This window comes from Erpetoichthys calabaricus, chromosome 6 (assembly GCF_900747795.2).
Source record: "Erpetoichthys calabaricus chromosome 6, fErpCal1.3, whole genome shotgun sequence".
In the NCBI taxonomy this organism is placed as follows: domain Eukaryota; kingdom Metazoa; phylum Chordata; class Cladistia; order Polypteriformes; family Polypteridae; genus Erpetoichthys; species Erpetoichthys calabaricus.
In genome coordinates, this window is record NC_041399.2 from 212,744,501 (window position 1) to 212,763,679 (window position 19,179).

General features: G+C 38.4%; 1 protein-coding gene across 1 annotated transcript in view; it reads left to right on the plus strand.

Annotated features, from left to right (window-relative positions):
- The first annotated feature begins 7,675 nt into the window (after positions 1–7,675).
- Positions 7,676–19,179, plus strand: part of LOC114644108 (dynein axonemal heavy chain 5-like) — a 424,175-nt gene continuing 412,671 nt past the window's right edge. Inside the window, 3 exon segments of the mRNA XM_051928807.1 lie at positions 7,676–7,804; positions 15,491–15,641; positions 18,028–18,128. Coding sequence (XP_051784767.1) covers positions 15,491–15,641; positions 18,028–18,128 — 252 coding nt within the window. The 5' untranslated portion in view covers positions 7,676–7,804.

Sequence of the window (19,179 nt, forward strand, 5' to 3'; positions counted from 1 at the left end):
GTGTCCCGCCGACCAACACGAATCGGAGCAAAGAATTTCTCGAGAGGGCCGGTAAAACGCAAAGACCACGTGTACCAGTGATGGTGGTGGACCTGGCGGAGTATGAAAAGGAATAACCCAGCAAATAAACTGACATGGGACCAGCATGGGCAAAGTTAACAGTGTTGGCATGTGTAAATAAAGTTTAGTTAATCTAATCGACTCTAATCTATGTGGGCAGCCAACTATGGCTCAATTGGGATTAGCACATTGGGGCAACAGTGGCCACAAACCACTGACCTAGAGTGGGCAGACAGTCAGGAAGTCCAAATTTGGTCATGAACCTGAAAAACCCATCCATCTATTTTACATACCTGGTGGGGATGCCAAGCACCTGGAGCCTACCCCAGCAAGCAGTGGGCACCGCCAGGAACAACCCCTGGACAGGGCGTTGGCCCATCACATGGTGAACACGCTCACACTCACAGCATATCTATCTATCTATCTATCTATCTATCTATCTATCTATCTATCTATCTATCTATCTATCTATCTATCTATCTATCTATCTATCTATCTATCTATCTATCTATCTATCTATCATAGGGACAATTTAGCACCAGAAGTCCACCCACCTTCATGACTTTAGATTGTGGGAGAAAAACAACAAGAACATGGGGAGAACATGCAGACTCCATATGAGGAGGACCTCGTATGTGAATGCTGGTCTCCTTAGTGTGAAGCACCAGTGCTACCACTACACCCCTCTCTGGTCCTTACTGGTCCTGCCCTTGAAAGTTTTTTAGTGTTTTGTTGTTTTTTTTGTCCATCAATTAAAAGATGTGTAATTATAAAAATTTACAATTTTCTAATTAATAAGAAGGAGCTGTACACCCCTGGTGTCTACAATATATATACATACACACACACATATATATATATATATATATATATATATATATATATATATATATATATATATATACATATATATATATATATTGTAGGAGGAGAATGGGTATCAGGGAAGAAGGATAGTTTCGTACCCAGACGGGAGGCCAGAATGGAACATCAGATGGATTGGCCATCGGGACGGAAAAATAACTTTGTGCCCTGCCTGTAGTGCAGCATGGTGGTGGCAGCATCATGTTGAGGGGTTGGTCAGCAGCAAGAATAGATAGATAGATAGATAGATAGATAGATAGATAGATAGATAGATAGATAGATAGATAGATAGATAGATAGATAGATAGATAGATAGATAGATAGATGTGAATGGCACTATATGATAGATAGATAGATAGATAGATAGATAGATAGATAGATAGATAGATAGATAGATAGATAGATAGATAGATAGATAGATAGATAGATGTGAAAGGCACTATATTACTGATAGATAGATAGATAGATAGATAGATAGATAGATAGATAGATAGATAGATAGATAGATAGATAGATAGATGTGAAAGGCACTATATTACTGATAGATAGATAGATAGATAGATAGATAGATAGATAGATAGATAGATAGATAGATAGATAGATAGATAGATAGATAGATAGATAGATAGATTGATGTGAAAGGCACTATATTACTGATAGATAGATAGATAGATAGATAGATAGATAGATAGATAGATAGATAGATAGATAGATAGATAGATAGATAGATGTGAAAGGCACTATATTACTGATAGATAGATAGATAGATAGATAGATAGATAGATAGATAGATAGATAGATAGATGTGAAAGGCACTATATTACTGATAGATAGATAGATAGATAGATAGATAGATAGATAGATAGATAGATAGATAGATAGATAGATAGATAGATAGATAGATAGATGTGAAAGGCACTATATTACTGATAGATAGATAGATAGATAGATAGATAGATAGATAGATAGATAGATAGATAGATAGATAGATAGATAGATAGATAGATAGGGGATTGTAAAGTAACAAAAAGAGGGGTGCAAAGATGTGAAAAAAAGAAAACAAGAATGGAAAATATGAAAAATACATCTATTGAAGCCAAAACAAATTAACTTAAACTACATTCTGATACTAGAAAAATAAATATAGAGTTAGATAAATGTCAATAAAAGTTAAGTAGGTATAATAAAATATGCACCTATGATATACAGTATCATTAGTTAAAAAAGAACAAAGTGGTATTAGTGGGCTCCTTTCAAAAAAACATTAGGGGGGGGGGCGCGATTAAAATTGTTATGAAAACTCGGGTTGCAAATACTTGAAGGTTGAGAAACGCTGGTGTAGTGGATGGACAAGGAGAAGCTGAGAGTTGGGAGCGGTTCCATCCCCCATACACCAAGTAGCAGTGGTCCCTGTATGGCAGCACAGATGGGACGCCTACAGGGGTTATTGGGAGTTGGAGTCCAGAAGTGCAGCCCTGTCAGGGTCCCTGGGTGCTACAAGAGGGTGCTGTTGGTGGAGGACTTTCTTTATGGCCTGGAAGTGCTTCCAGGGAGACAAGGCGTAGCATTCCCTGGTCCGGCTTAAAAGGGAGCCCACTGCCTCTCATCAACAAAAGAGGACAGGGGATCCTCCCTGACGGACCCCACAGGACTGACTGCTAAGATTACATTTCCAGTGCAGGCCGATGGGCGTCTAAACAGGAGCACTGGCCTCCATCCATCATACTGGGGGAAAACAGGCCCTTGAGAGGCAGCTTTTTCACAGTCAGTCCAATATTGTGGGGACATTACTGGCAGTCATTCCACCCAGGATGCTAGTCCATCCATTTCCTCCATTACTATATACAGATAGTTAGACATAAGTATAGATAAGAATATAAGCAATCTGACAAATGAGAGGAGACAGTTCTTTCCATCAAGCTTGTTTGTTTGGCTAATAGCTAAGTTGCCTCACTGTCTCAACCAGATACTGACATACAGATGTAGATGTAGATGGAGAGAGAGATGTAATGCCTGATTAATTAAAATAAAGCAGAAAGTCATGGGATGTCCAACTCCTTTTGCTCAGTTCTGAAAGCCACGACTGTGTACCAAGTGATGTTTACTTTAATCAGGAGCCGAGGTAGAAATCACATCACACTTCAGTCCTACAGGAATAAAAGAAGACAACATACCGCTGTAAATTATGAAATGAGGGTTCAGCAGAGGACAGAATTCAATCAGGTCGTATTACAGAGAGAGACCGAAATTGAGAAAGGATTTTAATCAAAGCCCATTCAAAGAGAAATGAACACTGAAACTGTTTCATTTAAAAGCCGATAGAAGAAAGTACAGCAAATCATAAACATGAAGACAAGCTTAATACTGTTTACTGTTCAGCGAGCGAGGAGCGAACAATGGAAACAGGCCTGACCAGCTTGGTTTGTGGAATAAAAGAAACAACAAAAGTCCAGGTAACTGCCACTTACAGCACGTCGCCCTCAGGTGTCCTTGAGGCTTTCACGCAAAGAGAAAACATTCAGCCATCACTTGGCTGGGCTCAAGCCTGCCATTAGCTGCTGTGGAGTCCCATTCAATGAGCCGTTCCCTAGCAACAGAGAAAACTTGGGAAATGTTTCATTGATATTGTTAGTTACTAAAACAAAGAAATGGCCTGATTCATATTAGAACAACACAAACAAAAAATCAGATTAATTAATTATATAGTTAGATATACTTTAGAAGGCCTTATCAGATTACATCTATCATGGAGCGCCTTTCATATACTGTGTATCTATAATATCACTAAGCAATCGGTAATCCAGGACCTTTGCAATATTGTCAGCATTTATATTTATTCTATTGTGCCTTTGATAATCTAGCAATTCTGTTTTTCATAAAACACCTTTCACATCTATCATTATTTTATGAGGCATCTTTGGTATGTCTCACATTGATCGTGCTTTTATGATCTATCTATTTTATAGAGCCTTTACCTATTTATCAGTCTATCTCTCATGTAGTTTTATTATACCTGTGTATCATGGGGCATCTATCTATCTATCTATCTATCTATCTATCTATCTATCTATCTATCTATCTATCTATCTATCTATCTATCTATCTATCTATCTATCTATCTATCTATCTATCTATCTATCTATCTATCTATCTATCTATGTTATATAGTGCCTTTTCTATCTATCTATCTATCTATCTATCTATCTATCTATCTATCTATCTATCTATCTATCTATCTATCTATCTATCTATCTATCTATCTATCTAATATTATTATTATTATTATTATTATTATTATATAGCGCCTTTCATATCTATCTATCTATCTATCTATCTATCTATCTATCTATCTATCTATCTATCTATCTATCTATCTATTATTATTATTATTATATAGTGCCTTTCATACTATCTATCTATTATTATTATTATTATTATTATTATTATATAGTGCCTTTCATACTATCTATCTATCTATCTATCTATGTATCTATTATTATTATTATATAGTGCCTTTCATACTATCTATCTATCTATCTATCTATCTATCTATCTATCTATCTATCTATCTATCTAATATTATTATTATTATTATTATTATTATTATTATATAGCGCCTTTCATATCTATCTATCTATCTATCTATCTATCTATCTATCTATCTATCTATCTATTATTATTATTATTATATAGTGCCTTTCATACTATCTATCTATTATTATTATTATTATTATTATTATTATATAGTGCCTTTCATACTATCTATCTATCTATCTATCTATGTATCTATTATTATTATTATATAGTGCCTTTCATACTATCTATCTATCTATCTATCTATCTATCTATCTATCTATCTATCTATCTATCTATCTATCTATTATTATTATTATTATTATTATTATTATTATTATTATTATTATTATATAGCACCTTTCATATCTATCTATCTATCTATCTATCTATCTATCTATCTATCTATCTATCTATTATTATTATTATTATTATTATTATTATATAGCGCCTTTCATATCTATCTATCTATCTATCTATCTATCTATCTATTATTATTATTATTATTATTATTATTATATAGTGCCTTTCATACTATCTATCTATCTATCTATCTATCTATCTATCTATCTATCTATCTATCTATCTATCTATCTATCTATTATTATTATTATTATATAGCACCTTTTATATCTATCTATCTATCTATCTATCTATCTATCTATCTATCTATCTATCTATGTTATATAGTGCCTTTTCTATCTATCTATCTATCTATCTATCTATCTATCTATCTGATATTATTATTATTATTATTATTATTATTATATAGCGCCTTTCATATCTATCTATCTATCTATCTATCTATCTATCTATCTATCTATCTATTATTATTATTATTATTATTATTATTATATAGCGCCTTTCATATCTATCTATCTATCTATCTATCTATCTATCTATCTATCTATCTATTATTATTATTATTATTATTATTATTATTATATAGTGCCTTTCATACTATCTATCTATCTATCTATCTATCTATCTATCTATCTATTATTATTATTATTATATAGCACCTTTCATATCTATCTATCTATCTATCTATCTATCTATCTATCTATCTATCTATCTATCTATCTATGTTATATAGTGCCTTTTCTATCTATCTATCTATCTATCTATCTATCTATCTATCTATCTATCTATCTATCTATCTATCTAATATTATTATTATTATTATTATTATTATTATATAGCGCCTTTCATATCTATCTATCTATCTATCTATCTATCTATCTATCTATCTATCTATCTATCTATCTATTATTATTATTATTATATAGTGCCTTTCATACTATCTATCTATTATTATTATTATTATTATTATTATTATTATTATTATTATTATTATATAGTGCCTTTCATACTATCTATCTATCTATCTATCTATCTATCTATCTATCTATCTATCTATCTATCTATCTATCTATTATTATTATTATTATATAGCACCTTTCATATCTATCTATCTATCTATCTATCTATCTATCTATCTATCTATCTATCTATCTATCTATCTATCTATCTATGTTATATAGTGCCTTTTCTATCTATCTATCTATCTATCTATCTATCTATCTATCTATCTATCTATCTATCTAATATTATTATTATTATTATTATTATTATTATTATTATTATTATTATTATTATATAGCGCCTTTCATATCTATCTATCTATCTATCTATCTATCTATCTATCTATCTATTATTATTATTATTATTATATAGTGCCTTTCATACTATCTATCTATTATTATTATTATTATTATTATTATTATTATTATTATTATTATATAGTGCCTTTCATACTATCTATCTATCTATCTATCTATCTATCTATCTATCTATCTATTATTATTATTATATAGTGCCTTTCATACTATCTATCTATCTATCTATCTATCTATCTATCTATCTATCTATCTATTATTATTATTATTATTATTATTATATAGCGCCTTTCATATCTATCTATCTATCTATCTATCTATCTATCTATCTATCTATTATTATTATTATTATTATTATATAGCGCCTTTCATATCTATCTATCTATCTATCTATCTATCTATCTATCTATCTATCTATCTATGTAGTAAATTACTAATTTACTTTATTTGCCTTTTGTGTTTGAGTTAATACACAAGTACATATTAGTTCATTTTATTTATTCTTTTAAGCATTCCATTAATATTTCCATTTGCACACTTACTTGTTTCTAATTTATTATTTTTCTTTTTTCTTGCATTATTTTCTCCCTAACTTCTTGCACAGCACTCTAATCCAGATGTGTTTATTGAAAATATGCTATAAAAATTAATGTTGTTGACGTTTAACCCTAAATTGGTTTGGTTATTATTCAATTTTAACGTGGCCATTTCCAAAATTTCAAAATAATAATAATAATAATAATACATTTAAGCTTTATTTCGTGTCAGTTTGGAGAATAAGCGTGTTTTGATGGAAGTGTACATTTGTAAATTCGATTGGAATGTAAAAAACTAAAGGTTTTAAGGCACAAAATAAATTTTGCTCTGGCGAGATGCTGAATATCATGAACCAGACGCTCTGCTCTCACAGCCGTCCAAAAAACTGTAAAGCACGCAGTCCGACTCTCATTTTTTCATTTCTTCAAATGTATTCTTAAAGTGTATTGTTAAAGTTCAAGACTGAAACCCAAATGTGATCTGAAGAAGACCTTTTAATTATTTGATTTTTTTTTATTTAGTTACTTTTATTGCCATTGTAGAGGGCTAATTAAACGTCATTGCTAAAGTGCATTTCCTCTCCACTGCAACATGAACTGATTTGGTGCCTACACGCTTTTATACGAAGCTATCCTACAAATTATAAATAGCGCACTCGATATCATTATAATATTATATACATATAATATATATGTGTGTGCGTAATCATAAAACTATAAAGTCAAGTCATCTACTAATTCCACCAAATCTCCAACACCGCCGGTTGCCTCGGAGTCGGTCAGCCTTGAAGCGCGCACTCGGGACTCTCGGCAGGCGAACTCTGGCGCAGCACGTGTGTTTATGCGGCGCGCGTCGGTTTCCATGGCAGCGGCAGAACGCCTAGACACGAAGGTGGGAAGAGGACGCCGGGAGCGCGCACGAGGACGGCTACTGGCATTTTTCCAGGACTTGACGAGGTAAGGTGCGACGTCCGGGAGCCGTTTCGATGTTAGAAACGTTTGAAACTTTTGTATTCTTTTTTTTAGTGTTGAAACGTTGGCATTGTGACCGCATGTAAGGTCACGTAAAGTGTGGCATTCACCTTATAAAGTGCAAGTTATTCGGTGGATCGTCTGTGCTTACAAATCTCAGAATGTGAATCACTTAACTTGTATCCTCCTTGAAAAGAGAGAGAGGAGTCAAAAAGGTCAGAGTGAGATGACGTTTTTGTTTATTGAATTTACAGATCGCCTTTTTTCTATCTTCGAGCTCCTCAGACATCAAAAGCGCCTTTTGACCGTTTAGCTCTTATTTTTAACGTGACCGTCGCCGGATTGCGCTGACAGATTTGCACCTTCTTCTTCTTCTTCTTCTTCTTCTTCGGTAGGCGCGTTTCCATCACAGAGTGTATGGGGCGAGAGGAGCGCCGACTGAACGGTACACGTTTCCTTTTCAAAAGTCACACAATGCAAGTTTAAAGATGTCACATATATGTCATGAGCCCACAAATGCAGTTACAAGACAGAGTTTGGGTGAAATCAAACAACACGTCGCCGCTACTCCTCTCACAACGGTGGCCATTTGGTTACTGAGTTAAAAACGAGATGAAAACCGATAACTGAGGACGGTCCGGTGGCGCAGTGATAGCGCCGCTGATCGGATTCGAGTCCCCTGTGTGTCTCTTATGTGGAGTCTGCATGTTCTCCCCGTGTCCGTGTGGATTTCCAGCCGCAATCGAAACCCTGGCAGGTATGGTAGCTGATCTGACGCTACTAAACTGGTGTTCACCCAGTGATGGACTGGTGTCCCGTCCAGGAATTGTACCTACCTTTTAGCCGATGATTGGTAGGTTAGTCTCCAACTGCCCCTCACTCCTGCCCTGGGTAAACGAGCTAGGAAAAGGGATGGATGGATGGAAAATCAAAGTGAATACTCAAATAGCGTGGGCTTCTGTACCTTTTTAAAAAATCTATCAGGGAACTGAAATGACCGGTTAGATATTTAGTGACCGAGTACAGTGCAGGGTGCAGGAACATTTGTGAGATTTCAGTTTGTTATTCTGGGGACACACAGTGGTGTGTGGATGTGAAAAAACGAAAGGATTGATTAACGTTAATCAATCAGTTTTGTCTTTGGCAATGCCTGTAATTGATTACCTATCATAGGTAAGGGTCCCACTTTATTTTCCTTACCTTTTTCTGTTCTCAGGCCATTAGACTTTTATCACAGTAACTGAGATGCGCTTGTTTTATGAAGCAGAATAATGCAATTTATCGATAAAGAGATTTTAGAAATGCAATAACTGCACATATATTGACATAGAAGAGAGGAAGGAAGGCAAAGGTGTAACACAGAAGAGGATGGCTGTTTAATGGCCGTTTAGAGTGTTCTTGGCACAGATAAGCAGTTTTATGACACCAGAGCTTTAAAGATGATGTCCGGCGCTGTCTTGAGATGCGTGTTGTTGCTCCAAGTTCATGTGGAGGACTCTTTGTGTGTTTCGGTGCACTGTTGGTGTTTGCCACCTGGTCCTTAGTCCGTGGTGAGACCTGATGCTATCTTCCTCGGCTCGCTGTTAGGTTCTTTGCTGAGTCCACTACACCTTCACGGTGTTTCTGGCACAAGAGTGTAGGCACTGAAGGTCCCTGCTTGAAGTAATGGCTGCTTTTCAGTCTTCTCAGACAGGCGTTTGGCTTGGCAGAATGGATCTCAGAAATTATTTCAGGGCGTCCAGCTGCAAGGTTCTATATGGAGAGGAGCTTCCCAGCCAAAGAAAGCTTCTGAGATTTTTTTGCTTTCCCCTGTGGAGATGCAGAAACCCTAAAGAGAGCAGCTCATTAGCGTTCAGCTCACAAACAGAACAGGCTGTCAGCTTTCAGCTCCAACCATAAGAGTCAGAAGAGATGAACACAGCGAGTCTTGAAGGGAGGTGTGACCTCTGGTCCAGTTACTTACCGGGCCCGCACCTACCCGCCTGCCCAGAGGTGCTTTATGTCGTCTGTCACTTCCAGACAGAGTTCACTTTTCCATTACAAGCCAAAGATGAATGTCTGTCTGGGCACCGTTTTTGTCTGAAGGGACTCTCTGTGGAGGAGGCGTCAGCTCAAAGTCTGAACTAAACCTTTGGTGTCAGAGAAAGTTCAGAGCTGACCAACATGTCGGTAGTGCTGCAGTTCTGACATTCATTTTAGTGCTCAGTGTGGAATGCTGGTGGCACAGTAGATGGATGACTGCATCCCTGTTAAATCTCCACAGGCCTCGTGTGCCACTAAAAGCATGGCAGAATGGGCAATGCCCACTTTATGGTATGGAGGACAGGCAACATGTACCTTGTGCTAAAATTGTGCCACTAACAACACAGAAAAATGAGCAATGCCCACTCTGTCCAACAATTGAGCCATTGGGCCAGTTAAGGATAGCAGAATGGGCAATGCCCACTTTGTCCTAGAATCGAGCCACTAGGCAATGTTCACTTTGTGCTAAAATTGTGCCACTAGCAACACAGAAAAATGAGCAAAGCCCACTCTGTCCTACAATTGAGCCATTGTGCCACTAAAGGATAGCAGAATGGGCAGTGCCCACTTTGTTCTAGAAGTGAGCCACTAAAATCATAGCAGAATGGGCAATGTCCAGTTTGCCCTGCAGTTGTGCCACAAAAAAGATAGCAGATTGGGCAACATCTCCTTTGTGCTAAAATTGTGCCACTAACAACACAGAAAAATGAGCAATGCCCATTTTGTCTTTAGTTATGCCATTAAAAGGAAAAAAAAATTACCAATGCCCACTCTGTCCTACAATTGTGCCACTAAAGGATAGTATAATGGGCAATGCCTACTTTGCCCTACAATTGCACTCAGAAAAGGATAGCAGAATGGGCATTGTCTATTTCTTTCCAAAATTATGCCCCCTAACAACACAGCAAAATCAGCAATGCCCACTCTGTCCAACAATTCAGCCATTGGGCCAGTAAAGGATAGCAGAATGGGCAATGCCCACTTTGTCCTAGAACTGAGCCACTAAAACCATAGCAGAATAAGCAATGTCCACAATGCCATGCAGTTGTGCCACGAAAACAATAGCAGAATGGGCAACATCTACTTTGTGCTAAAATTGTGCCACTAACAGCACAGAAAAATGAGCAATGCCCATTTTGTCCTTAGTCATGCCATTAAAAGGAAAGAAAAATTACCAATGCCCACTCTGTCCTACAATTGTGCCATTGTGCCACTAAAGGATAGTATAATGGGCAATGCCCACTTTGCCCTACAATTACACTCAGAAAAGGATAACAGAATGGGCATTGTCTATTTCATTCCAAAATTATGCCCCCTAACAACACAGCAAAATCAGCAATGCCCACTCTGTCCAACAATTGAGCCATTGGGCCAGTAAAGGATAGCAGAATGGGCAATGCCCACTTTGTTCTAGAATTGAGCCACTAAAACCATAGCAGAATAAGCAATGTCCACAATGCCCTGCAGTTGTGCCACGAAAAAAATAGCAGAATGGGCAACATCTACTTTGTGCTAAAATTGTGCCGCTAACAACACAGAAAAATGAAAATGCTTAATATGCCTTGCAACTGTGCCAGTTAATGATATCAGTATGGGCAATACCCACTTTGTTTCAGAATTGAGCCACTAAAAGCATAGCATAATGGGCAATGTCCACTTTGTGGTACAATTGTGCCAATAACAACAGAAAAAAATTAGCAATGCCCACTCTGTCCTACAATTGAGCCATTATGCCACTAAATGACAGTATAATGGGCAATGCCCACTTTGTCCTACAATTGTGCCCTGAAAAGGATAGCAGAATGGGCAATGTCTATTTTGTGTTAAAATTGTGCCACTAACAACACAGAAACACAGCAATGCCCACTCTGTTCCACAATTATGCCAGTAAATGATAGCAAAATGGGCAATGCCCACTTTGTTCCAGAATTGAGCCATTAAAAGCAGAGCATCATGGGCAATGCCCACTTTTTGCTAAAATTATGTCACTAAAGGAGAGCAAAGTGTACAATGGAAAGTCTGTCCTAAAAGATCAAAGCCAGGCGATAACCCCATTTAAGGAACTAACTGAATCAAATAATTGCTGAAAATGATTTGAAAGCTCGTGTTTCTTTAGTCTAAAACATACCGTACGTATGTGACATTTTAGTTAATTTTATGTCTGGTGTATGTGACAAAGCTACAATTAGTAACTTGAGCGTACGTATTATTGATGAAGGCAGCATGGTGGTGCAGTCTGACCCATGTAGTGTATTATGGAGTCCTTAAACCTCTCCCACCATCAGTAGGCACAAGGCAGGAATCAAGGTTTGACAGGGTGCCAGTCTTTTGTAGTGCCCACTCATACCGATACCCACACTCACACAGGGCACATTTGAAATTGGGGATGTGGAAGGAAAAACTAAAAACTAAAAATACCAGACACAGGATTCTAATGTAGGATTATAATGTAATGTAGGATCTGTGAGGCTATAGTGAAACCCACTGAGCCACCATGCTGTCCATTTGGGCATATGGAAAATGTGAATTATTTTCACTGTTTGCCCAGGCATTTTCTGACACTACATCATGCAGTGACCACGGGGAAGGGCAAATCCTGTAACAGTGCATGGACTACCTCAAAACAGACAGCCAGTCCAACACGGGGCGGCCCCCATCACAGACGTACAACCACTGCTGAGTCCTACGGCCAAGTCAGAGCCACCAGTTCACCTCCCCAGCATGTCCTTGGAAAACAAAAATGATGGTGATGGGGCCGCGATTTGAACCACTGGAGCTTTCATTTTTCAGAAAATGTAAAATATAATAAAGAAAAGAATAAGACAAAACAATAAAATACACCAAAATATGTGAGCAGACTCATCAGTAACTAGAATAATGGAAGAGTCATTAACAGTGCGAGAGACTCAAGTCTGACACTGGGCTCATACCAATGGTGTGCGTCTATCTATCTATCTATCTATCTATCTATCTATCTATCTATCTATCTATCTATCTATCTATCTATCTATCTATCTATCTATCTATCTATCTATTATATAGTGCCTTTCATATCTATCTACGTATCAATTATATAGTGCCTTTCATATCTATCTATCTATCTATCTATCTATCTATCTATCTATCTATCTATCTATCTATCTATCTATCTATCTATCTATTATATAGTGCCTTTCATATCTATCTACATATCTATTATATAGTGCCTTTCATATCTATCTACATATCTATTATATAGTGCCTTTCATATCTATCTATCTATCTATTATATAGTGCCTTTCATATCTATCTACCTATCTATTATATAGTGCCTTTCATATCTATCTATCTATTATATAGTGCCTTTCATATCTATCTATCTATCTATCTATCTATCTATCTATCTATCTATCTATCTATCTATCTATCTATCTATCTATTATATAGTGCCTTTCATATCTATCTACCTATCTATTATATAGTGCCTTTCCTGTCTATCTATCTATCTATCTATCTATCTATCTATCTATCTATCTATCTATCTATCTATCTATCTATCTATCTATCTATCTATCTATCATATAGTGTCTTTTATGTCTGTCTATAGCGCCTCACTGGTGTGTGTTCAGACCATAGTGAATGTGTTTCTATCTATCTCTATTCTACCCGTATCTCCCTGTAGAAGAAGGCAGTCAGGGACTCATTGACTTGTTGAGCAGGATGGAGGCCTTTAGGTTGCAGGCGTTACATCAGCTCTTATACGGCCCCGAGCAACTGCCGTGGAGACAGCTGGCCTTTGCCTTATTTCGTGGGGTAAGGGGCTTAAATCTTGCTGAACATTTTTTCGTCTTACAATCTGCCAGCTTTGTTAGTTAGGTCTGACCTGCCTGTGCTTTATCAATCCGCACTTCAGGTCTGGCACAGAGAGCTCAGGAGAACCAGGCTAAATCTGGAGAGTATTTTTTGGTTCATGGAGGAACCTTTCATCTAGAATCCTCTTTAGAATGTCCGTTATTGCTTTCCGAATCTTTTGTATCAATTCTTTTACACAAAAGACATTTAATTGATACAAACATGAGGTGCTGGCACACCCCTGCCCATCTAGCGGCGGTCCTGGGGATCAGATCAATACGTCTGGTTGAACTTTTTATCAGTCAGGTAAAAACAGCACTGTGGAGGTCAGGCGCGAGTTCTCTGTGTGCCGAGTACTTCACAGGTGAGGGGACACCAGTGGCAGAGATGGCATTGCCCGCCGTTATTATGAGGCCAAATGTCACTGACCACACTGACAGACCTGGACACCTTCTCAAGTCTGGTACTCTGGTTGAAGAAAGATTTTGAACTGTTTGATAAAAAGAGCTGTATAGACTGTGTGCCAAAGTAACATTTTATAATCAGTTGAAAGAGTTGCCAGATACACAGTGGAGGAAAGAACTTCAGGTCTCCGAGAACATCACACCATCATGGAGGGCTTTCTATAAATTCCCATTGCAGAAAAGACTTGGGGATCTGCAGTGGAGGATAAAACACTCGGCCTTAGCCACAAACTCATTTCTTTATACAATTAAAGCTTCAGAGACTGACCAGTGTCCGTTCTGTTACACGAGAGAAACCATCTAACACCTCTTTATTCACTGTGAAAGGTTAAGGCCATTGTTCATGTCCTTAGAAGTTCTTCTTAGTGGTTTTGGGATTGAGTTCTCTAAAGTTTGCTTTGTCTTTGGAATTACATATTATCAAAAAAATAGGAATAAATGTGTTATTGGGAATTTCATCTTAGGACAGGCCAAGTTGGCAATCCTAAAAATAAGGAGAAATAAAGAAAAAAACCTCATGGGGACCGACGCTCTGCTGCTCTTCAAAGTTTTAATTAAAAGGTGACTGAAACTGGAATTCATGTACCACAAGGTAACGAACAATTTAGAAATGTTCAGCGACATGTGGGGGGAAACGACAGGTACTGTGTGCTGTGGAGGGGGGCGAACTGGTGCTCAACTGGGAGTGACAAGAAAGTAGTGGTGGCATCAACAACATGTTCTTATTATTGTGCGGAGTAGTGGGGGTCTGATATATGGCTCTTTTGTTTTATTCTGACAATTGGGCTTTTGTCATTTGACTGTGTATATTGTTAATATTTTCTCTTATGTTCACAATAAAGGTCATTTTAAAAAATAAAACTCTATCTATCTATCTATCTATCTATCTATCTATCTATCTATCTATCTATCTATCTATCTATCATATAGTGCCTTTCTTATCTCTATCTATCTATCTATCTATCTATCTATCTATCTATCTATCTATCTATCTATCTATCTATCTATCTATCATATAGTGCCTTTCTTATCTCTATCTATCTATCTATCTATCTATCTATCTATCTATCTATCTATCTATCTATCTATCTATCTATCTATCTATCTATCTATCATATAGTGCCTTTCTTATCTCTCTATCTATCTATCTATCTATCTATCTATCTATCTATCTATCTATCTATCTATCTATCTATCTATCTATCTATCTATCTATCTATCTATCTATCTATCTATCATATAGTGCCTCTCATATCTCTATCTATCTATCTATCTATCTATCTATCTATCTATCGCGCCTTTCATATCTATCTATCTATCTATCTATCTATCTATCTATCTATCTATCTATCTATCTATCTATCTATCTATCTATCTATCTATCTATCTATCTATCTATCTATCTATCTATCTATCTATCTATCTATCTATCTATCTATCTATCGTTGATTTCCGAGAGCTAACATTACTTTCATCTTTTCCTCCACAGATGTCTGAGAGTGAGAAGTTAGATTCAGGAGATGAGCCGTCTTCTCCTACCGAGGACATCCTGGAGGTTGGAGAGAAGGAGCTCACTAAGCCTCCCTCCCCCAAGCCCGATAATGAGGCTCTTAGCCCACCTCTCATTAGCATACAGAAGGGTACGTGTCACTTGAAATCGAGAGAGTTCCTCCTGTATTTATTCCCAAGATGTTTCCTCAGTTAAGAAAATGTTAGAACAGAACGAAAATGTGAAAAAGAAGTGAATGGGCCTGAAATGTTTCTGAGGGCTCTGCATTTCAAGTTGCCCACTCAGTTTAGAAATGTCAGTGTTGTTGTTTGAACTATCTAGGAGAGTATTAAATTGAAGAAGACCAATATAACCTTCAGCCGTCGTTAAGACTACTTTAGATAGGGAGGAAGGTGCAACAACACATACGTTAAATGAGATTAAGGATGATTAACCCCTTATACATTTGAAATAAGTCACAGGTGTTAAAACTGTAACGCTGACCTTCCTAGTTTATTGTAATTCAGTGAACACCTTTGTAGCCACTAAGCATCATCTGAGGACTCTATTTCCTTGACACAACTACAGAACCTTCAGTCACGGGCAGGGTGGTGTCATAGTTGGAGGGAAAAAGGATAATGATTATCCAGGGTTCACTGGTGGGGGTCCCATGAAGCCCTGAATGAAAAGTTAGTTTTTTAGAGGAAGGGGTCCACAGAGACTACTTATGTAAAGGGCCCCTGAGGTCTGTGCTACACCATGGTCACGGATTTAAAAAACATTTTTATTTGAGGTTCATACCTTCAATATACATATCACAAGTCCTAACATTTTTCCTTAACCTCTATAAGCAAGTGCTGTCCTCCTCCTCCTCTCGCTGACTGTGACCCCCCCCCCCCCCAAAGAGATGTGGAGGCCCCTTTAGTGCAAGGCCTGAAATGAATCTGGTGCCACAACAAAGCACTTTCCGGGACAGATGGACGCTACACAATAAGCAGTCAGTCACTTGTTGCAGCTCCCCCTGGTGGCAGTCGTGGAACTCAGCAGGCTGCCCCACTGGACTACAATTCCTAGTATAACCTGCATATGTGTGTGTGTGTGGTTGGGGGGGGGGAGTTCAGCCCAGGGATGTTGCCACAGAGTGCAGTTCTAGCAGTCTGCCTGTCCTGTCCATACATTTTATATTCCTGTCTGCTAAAGTTGAGCGCCTTCCATTCCCGTTAAGACATTAATCAAGTATTGCCTCCCATTACAACTTTTTGTTGTTATAGGTTTTTTATATATATATATATAATACTTTATTAATCTCCAAGGAAAAAAATTGTCTTTTTGCATGACCTTTAGGGATAAGAGCGTAGGGTCAGCCATTGTGCAGCACCCCCTGGAGGAATTTTCAGGATATTCCTCACATTAATTAATTTGCTTACCACCGCTTAATTATTTTATCAATGCCACCTCTCTGGAAGGCTCCACCCCCCAGAGAAAGAATAATAATTCTTTGCATTTATATAGCGCTTTCCTCACTACTCAAAGTGCTCAGCAATTGCAGGTTAAGGGCCCAACAGAGGCAGAGTCCCTATTAGGCATTTACGGGATTCGAACGGCAACCTTCCGATTGCCAGAGCAGATCCCTAGCCTCAGAGCCACCACTCCGCCAAAGAATGGCATCTGCTAATTAGACTAAATGAACAAGTGTAAATTCATCCACCCCATCCATTTTCCAACCCGCTGAATCCGAACACAGGGTCACGGGGGTCTGCTGGAGCCAATCCCAGCCAACACAGGGCACAAGGCAGGGAACCAATCCCGGGCAGGGTGCCAACCCACCGCAGGACACACACAAACACCCCCACACACCAAGCACACACTAGGGCCAATTTAGAATCGCCAATCCACCTAACCTGCATGTCTTTGGACTGTGGGAGGAAACCGGAGCGCCCGGAGGAAACCCACGCAGACACGGGGAGAACATGCAAACTCCACGCAGGGTGGACCCGGGAAGCGAACCCGTGTCTCCTAACTGCGAGGCAGCAGCGCTACCACTGCGGCCACCGTGCCGCCCCAGTGTAAATTCAGTATTAATGAATTAATTTACCTGCGGTGGGCTGGCACCCTGCCCGGGGTTTGTTTCCTGCCTTGTGCCCTGTGTTGGCTGGGATTGGCTCCAGCAGACCCCCGTGACCCTGTAGCTAGGATATAGTGGGTTGGATAATGGATGGATGGATAGATGAATTAATTTAATTATGTAATGGATATAATGATATTAGTTGTAATATCCATAAATATCAGTGTGCCAGAGAGGTGTGACGTGTCGCATGCAAGAAAGAGCTGTGTGTGTGTGTGTGTGTGTGTAGCCTTTGGTGGACTGGCACCTCTGCAATGAATTGCCTTGCACCAAGGGCAATATAAAGTAATCATTTCAAGCATCCAGAGACGTTGGGTGGCGGATGGGGATGGCAAAATAAAGAATATGGGGCGTCACAAGCCCGCGTCTTTCCCATTAATTAAATGTTGTTTTTTTTTTTTTTGTTTGGCAGAAACAGGAAGCAAAGGGCACCGGCGATTGGGCGCCGCCAAGCAACAGAACGCTGGACAATCTTCGTCATCCTCCGTGTCCCCGCCCATAACGGTCACCCCGGTGAGAGACGTTTGTAAAAACTTTGTTTCATTGTTATGATGCTTTTAGTAAGAAGGGTAAAAAAAGCCATTGACATGGAGTGCTGCTCATAGTGCAGGTCAATGGAGGAACATTTGGAGAAAATGAAATTAATAGGCTGTGGTGGGCTGGCGCCCTGCCGGGGTTTGTTTCCTGCCTTGCCCCCTGTGTTGGCTGGGATTGCCTCCAGCAGAACCCCTTGACCCTGTAGTTAGGTTATAGCGGGTTGAGTAATGGATGGATGGAAAATAGGCCTTTCCTATTATTTCTAAACACTTCTTTTCAACATTGGTTTCCTCCGGGTGCTCCGTTTTTCTCCCACAGTCCATAGACATGCAGGTTAGGTGCATTTGGCGATCCTTAATTGTCCCTAGTGTGTGCTTGGTGTGTGTGTGTGTGTGTCCTGCGGTGGGCTGGCACCCTGCCCGGGGTTTGTTTCCTGCCTTTGCGCCCTGTGTTGGCTGGGATTGGCTTCAGCAGACCCCCGTGACCCTGTAGTTAGGATATAGCGGGTTAGATAATGGATGGGTGGATAACTAAATAGGCCAACAGATACACGCATTGTAAAGATAATAAATTTGACCAATGAGAGGAGACCATTCAGTTTAGCTAATAGCGTAGCTATGAAAAGTGAGAATAAATAAATAAAAACACAATGATGTGTGAGCATCAATAACCGAAAGCTTCATTTTGTTGCTTATTTCTTTGTGTATTTATTTAATTATTAATCACGTGGACCTCTGGCCCTCAGATAAAGGTGGTTCATATAGCACAAGCAAGCTAAACATCTTCCTTTTGGCCACACATTCTTTTGTTTTCAGAATTCAAAAATGCCATCCAGTCTCCCCAGTCTGAGGTCAAGAGCGCTCTGCAGCAGGTTTTCATCCAGGATGTCTCTGTACATTGCTGCAGTCATCTCTCCCTTTATCCTGACTAGTCTCCCAGTCCCTGCCACTGAAAAACCTCAGACTGGGGCGACGGTTCATCTTTCAGCAGGACAACGACCCTAAGCACACAGTCAGGATATCAAAGG